Genomic DNA, 6,000 nt, shown 5'->3' with positions numbered 1-6,000 from the left:
CCCTTCTTTACCCTCTTCCCTCTTCTCCCTCCCTCCCCCCCCCCCCCCCTCTCTCTCTCTCTCTCACTCACACACACACACCTTCCTTCCCTCCCCCTTCCCTCCCCTTTGTTTCCCCCCCCCTTCCATTTCCCCTTCCTTTCTATCTCTTTCCCCCTCCTCCCCTTCGTTAATATCCACAGAGTGTGAATACCACACTGACATGGATGAACTAAAAGCCCCGCAGGCATGTTCGTGCCACATGGGCAAGTGCAATGTACCCCTCGATCCATATGTACCAATGGTGTTCCGTTATGTGGGAAAGTGCCGCACACCCGTCCCATCATATATACCAATTGCCTTTGATCAATGAACCAAAGGTATGTTTATGCCATGCATGCATGTGCAACGTCCTGTGATGCCATATCTTCTAGTTTTAGAGTTTTGAAACTCTCAAAAGGTGTTCATCAATACTATTATGATATCTTGAAGATTTTAGAGGACTCTTATGGTAAATTAATGTCATGGTCACACACACACACACACACACACACACATGCATTTAAATTATTTTCATTAATTTAAATTGTTAATAAGTTAAGAAAACGTTAGGTCTTAGTCTCTATAACATGTTACGTTAAATTTTACAATTTTCATTTTTTGTACTTTCAAATCAAAATTTTTTCCATTTTTAGTGCAAAAGAGTTATGTGACTAAATAAACTTTTTATGTGAGCTTGTGTCCTTTCACAACCTTGCTCTCATCCAACTTTATAAGAACACAAGCTTTTCTCTACAATCTAAAAATTTATAAAATTCAAGATGTTAAGAAAGACCTTTAAGAAAGTACAATGCAAGAGATATGCCACTTAATCCATGACTCCTCCAGAGCTCCTCCATGATTTAATGTTGTAAATTTCTACCATGATTATATCTTGGACCTTGCATACATCCAAAGAAATATTGTCAAACTCTACTAATACTCAAAGGTGCTTGGGTCTTTGCTTTGTCCCCTTGGTAGCTTGTCCACCTTCTTTTTTAAGTCTTGGCCTTTTGTCTTGTTTGTGCCTTCCAACATGATGGTATCTAAAAAATTCCACCTAACAAATCTTGGACATATGAGTTTGTTTTTTCCTTTCTAATGGAACATTTTTTGGTCTTGCCAACATTGGATCCTTTAAACCTTGATGTCGAAGTGAATTTATAAAAAAATTCTTAATAACAGTCAAGTACCCTTGTCTACTAATGCTAGCAGGATGATCACATCCATTAAAAGCTTATTATGGGTCTACCTTGTTTCTTAAATGAGATACAACCTCCAGGAATATTTAATATTAGAATGCAAACTGGCGAGGATACCTACAAATGGAAATGAATTGTCTCTTCTTGATTACATTTACCACATAAAGCTTGTTAGATGCTTCTCTTCCAATAACCTCATTTGTAAAATCCCTACAAAAGGCACGATGATGAGATAAGATAAATACTATAGTGACTTCATGAGGATTGTATGAGGATACCTACAAATGGAAATGAATTGTCTCTTCTTGATTACATTTACCACATAAAGCTTGTTAGATTCTTCTCTTCCAATAACCTCATTCGTAAAATTTCTACAAAAGGCACGATGATGAGATAAGATAAATACTATAGTGACTTCATGAGGATTGTATGAAATTCTTCAAGACGGGAAAATGGTTGGAAGATACATATTGTGTAGCTTGCACCCTAAACTTCCTTGCGCTACCATATGCAAAGCTCTCCATTGGTTGCCTAGAGTTGGTGCTATGCTTGTAACCGAGAGGGGTTCTTTTTATTTTGTCCAATATCCTGATCAATATAGCAAGCTCTTACTTGAGGGATGAAGTTTAGTTCAACAGATTTGTCTCGCTATTAATCAATCTTGTAATTGCCTCTTGTGACCTTTCTTTAGCATTAGCATATTTTTTAATCTCAATTTTTAAAATCTACAAGTTGGTTAAGAGTAGAGCGTGCTGTTTATTCTTGTGCTAGCTTATCAGAGATATTGTTCACTATATCTCTAAGGTTTTCAAGTTCTCCTTACATCAAAGATAAGTGAACCTTTGGCTTCAGCACCAATATGACTAGTGCGTTTGCAATAACCAAGTATCCTTGAAGCCTACATATTAAATCAAACAAAATAAATTTTCAAATATGGGGGAGCACTCAAGTCAAAGGATACATTGGATAAAGTCCACCAACACTCCATAGCTTGACATGCCTTGCTCCTTACTCTCATGGTTGTTTAATGTTTTTGTCCATAATCTTATGGCCATTGCCTTGACTAGTTACACTATACTTAGGTGCAACTTCAATTGCTCTTGTTGGTAAGACCTTGAAATGGAGTGAAAAGAGTATTTCAAAATAGACTTGAAGATGGGAAATTCAAGCAATAAAGATTTGAGATTAAGATATTACAAAAATAAGATCCAGGTAAGCAACAAAGGTTTAAGATTAGACCATAACAACATGGTGAGAAGAAGAAGGATTTAGGGGTTGGAAAGTGATTTGGGCATATAGGAATGGTTTGAGGAAAGGCTTGGAAGTGTTTCAAGCCATTGTCAGCACTTTTGGAAAATTTTAGGCATATAGGAATGGTTTGAGGAAAGGTTTGGAAGTATTTCAAGCCATTGTTGGAACTTTTGGAAAATTTTACATTTTTGGGGGGGGCGGTATCTATGCGAGAGTTTTGGAATGGGGGCCACTTGGTGGGTAGAGAGAGGCATCTTTTGCAAGTAGGGGGCCCCTCTAATTGGTAGAGGGAGACACACTTTTTGAGGAAGAGTTGGGACCACCAAAGCCTAGGGAGATGCACTTTAGGGGGTGATCGGACACTCTATAGGCCTTGTTAGTCCTTAATCCATTTTCCTAACCCAGTCCTTATGAGGCCCTTTTTAAATGCAACTCTCCCCTAGTGTCCCATACCACTTCAAGTGATGCATAAGCAATCTCGAAATTGATTAAATTTGCTAAAGCATATTGTTGTATGAACATAGAATAAAGACCCAAAAGTTTGCATGATTGGGTCCAGTATGACATCACTTATAGACTTGGATCAGCCAAGCTCCTTTATTACCTAGAGGAAGAGAAGGGCATGAACTTGGGGGAAATGTTCATTGATGTTAATATTCAAAACCATAATTACTATCAAGATTTTAACTTTTCTCCAACCTTTAAACTTCTAATTACGCAAAACTTTACATATATTGGTTTTTCCAAAGTGAATCATGATGCTAGAAGATGCACAAAAATAGTTGAAGAAAGAGGTGGGGCTTGGGGGAGGGGAAATGTGGATAAATTCAATGAGTAGGATATTAAGCAAAATAAAGAGGACCAAGAAGCCGATCTAGAATGAGAAGTAGGGGAATACGATGAGGACGATAGTCATAAAAATTATAGAGATTAGGACATTTCCCTAATGTGCCTTAAAAAAACAATTTGCAAACCACACCAATGGTCCTTACTAAAACAATACAATCAATTACCTTGATGCTTTTTCAAATACTATTGATGATAATATCATACTATTATGAACATTTTGGATAGTAATATCAACAAAAAGACCAAGTTTCTAAGTGTAATAGTGCCAAAATAGCTCAACTTGGGCTCTTTTTGTTATAACTTGGTTTGAGAAGACCAGGATGGTGGCCCGCAATTGTGAACACTTCTAGCATGGGAGGCTTGATTTAAGGAGATTCCAGTACAAGGTTGAGTATAATTAATACTTATAAGGATGGTGTTGAGGTACTCAAATCAGTTCTCTCCCTTTAGGGAACACTATGGAACTCGCTTTCAGATGCATAGTGCATGGTTAGTGGATTAAGAGACAATGAGTTCTCACATGACTTCTCTTCCTTTAGGGAACACTATGGAACTTGCTTTCAAATGCATAGTGCATGGTTAGTGGATTAAGAGACAATACTTTTTTCGAAAGTTCCCTTTGACTCCCTTGATGGCATAGGTGGCTCCATTTAATTTAAACTCAATGATTTCAAGAACTTGTAGGTCCTAGTTATATGCAAGCTTGGGTGGCCATATAAAATTGCCCCTACCATGGCATGTAATAGTTTCCCTCATTTTGGAATGTTTTTTATTTTATATTCTTTTCTTTTTTTTTAGGGGAGGGAAAGGGGGGGGACTATCCATAAAAAGATGGGCATAGCCTCATATTTTTGAAATTTTCAATCTAGCTTTTTCTAAATAAAAAAGTTATGGTATCGTTGAGTGATTCAATGGTATCGTTCTAAATGGTCGGTGGTGTTTTCATCCCATGCATCCTCAAAATGGTCTTCCATGACACATACCTATATTAGTGAAGAGTATCTTGATGACTTCATCCTAGCAAGGCCTATAGGGGTCAGCCACCTATTTGATAGTTGTGCGGCAATTTTTTTTCGTCCAACGTGCTTGACCAAATCTATAGAATATATGAAACTTAAATCTCGAGAGTACACAAGAAAACATAGGTTGCATAACTCTTCACGGCATTGAAAACAATCGGTTTGGTGATTGGAGGACCATATTCAAATTCCGCATACTGGTAACCATCAGCATGTCTTCTGGAAACTATGCTCAGAAGCGTTTTTCAGGTCTATTGTTCTTTGTTCATATCCTTCAGCTATTCGCCATCTTGGTTTGTGGAATGTTTGCGGAACGTTCGTTGTCTGTTACAGTATATCAAGTCACACATTCTCTCCTTGTGCCCTGCCATTCTGTCGAGATTGTCTCCACGCACGAAAAGCACAAACCTCCCAAGCCCGTCCTTATTGCAGCTCCAACAGAAGCTGGGGAGTACCCAGTTGTTCTTTTTCAGCATGGATTTGTTTTGGCGAATTGCTTTTACACGCAACTGCTGGAGAGAGTAGCCTCTTCAGGTTACATTTTGGTGGCACCGCAGGTAAGGCTTTGCTCATGTTCACTTAAATGTTTTCTAGGGAGTATACAGCTCTCGATTCCCAGTTGATACTAATCAGCCGCATCCGACCGCAGATGCTTGTCGAACACTATCTCTATACGGACGGGGATGCTACTCGGGAGATCCAAGATGCGGCTACAATTATTGATTGGCTTCCGGGAAACCTCTCAGCTGTCACGCCTACAGGCGTAATTCCTAATCTTCACAAGCTCGTGGTGGCAGGACACAGCCGAGGAGGGAAAGTGGCATTCGCCTTGGCCTTGGGGCTGATAACAAACACAAATTTGAAATTTTCTGGCCTAGTGGCGCTTGATCCGGTCGATGGCTTCGCGATGCCAACAACAAACCCATCAATTGTGGAGCGATTCTGTGATCACTGTCGACAGCTTCAGTTTCCGACCATGATCCTAGGAACTGGATACGGAAACAACGGTGCGGGTCTTCGTCCAGCTTGTGCACCTGCGTGTTGTGGCCACGAGGCTTTCTTCAATGTTTCCTCGGCTCCCATAGTCTACCATGTTGTTGCGTCTGACTTTGGCCACCTGGATTTCTTAAATGATCGCGTTCTGCCCGACGATTTAATGTTCAATCTGACGGACTGGCTCTGCAAGAGCGGAGCGTCAAGGGAACCCTTGCGCAACTTCACAAGCGATTTGATCGTGGCATTCTTGCAGTCGGCATTCAAAGGAACTACTGATGAAGTATCGGATGATATTCTGATAGACTGGCAAAGTTCGACGATTACGTTGGAGCAACCTCAATACTACACAAGTCCTAATGCAGTTCAGTGAATTACTGATGTTCTCTGTAAACGTCACAAAACTCTTGCAAGCTCATCTCTGATGCACACTCTGTCAACCTTCAATGGTTGGTTATAACACATAAGTCGATATATTATGTTTTTGTTAAGCTTGTAATATACAACTAAGCTAATAAATTTTATGCATTTCTTTTCTTGAGTGTAATAAAGAGCTAAGCTGTTAAATTTAATGCATTTCTTTTCTTGAAATCAATACATTATATTGTGCAGAGCCAAGGGCTTGACCCTAGTTCACACTTCGTCCCTTTCTAAGTTCATCGTGAATT

The 6,000-nt window shown here is 39.4% G+C and overlaps 1 protein-coding gene and 1 pseudogene across 1 annotated transcript; one reads left to right on the top strand and one right to left on the bottom strand.

Annotated features, from left to right (window-relative positions):
• Nucleotides 1–4,551: 4,551 nt before the first annotated feature.
• Nucleotides 4,552–5,705, top strand: LOC147885474 (chlorophyllase-2-like). The gene is made up of 2 exons (XM_087397044.1): nucleotides 4,552–4,896; nucleotides 4,989–5,705. The coding sequence occupies exons 1-2, from the start codon at nucleotides 4,552–4,554 to the stop codon at nucleotides 5,703–5,705; spliced, it is 1,062 nt and encodes a 353-aa protein (XP_087253170.1).
• Nucleotide 5,706: 1 nt separating this feature from the next.
• LOC147885473 (TOM1-like protein 1 pseudogene) overlaps nucleotides 5,707–6,000 on the bottom strand; it is a 46,802-nt pseudogene continuing 46,508 nt past the window's right edge.

The sequence above is a fragment of the Dipteris shenzhenensis genome, chromosome 25, assembly GCF_047967505.1.
Source record: "Dipteris shenzhenensis isolate YYH24624 ecotype China chromosome 25, Dip_SZ_1.0, whole genome shotgun sequence".
In the NCBI taxonomy this organism is placed as follows: Eukaryota; Viridiplantae; Streptophyta; class Polypodiopsida; order Gleicheniales; family Dipteridaceae; genus Dipteris; species Dipteris shenzhenensis.
The sequence above is the reverse complement of the archived record's forward strand: the minus strand, read 5'-3'. Positions and strand labels throughout refer to the sequence as shown.

Excerpts from the sequence above, each read along its gene's own strand:
- LOC147885474 (XM_087397044.1), top strand. The coding sequence starts at position 4,552 with ATGTCTTCTGGAAACTATGCTCAGAAGCGTTTTTCAGGTCTATTGTTC. Across the intron at positions 4,897-4,988 it reads ACATTTTGGTGGCACCGCAG|ATGCTTGTCGAACACTATCT; the intron begins GTAAGGCTTTGC and ends ATCCGACCGCAG.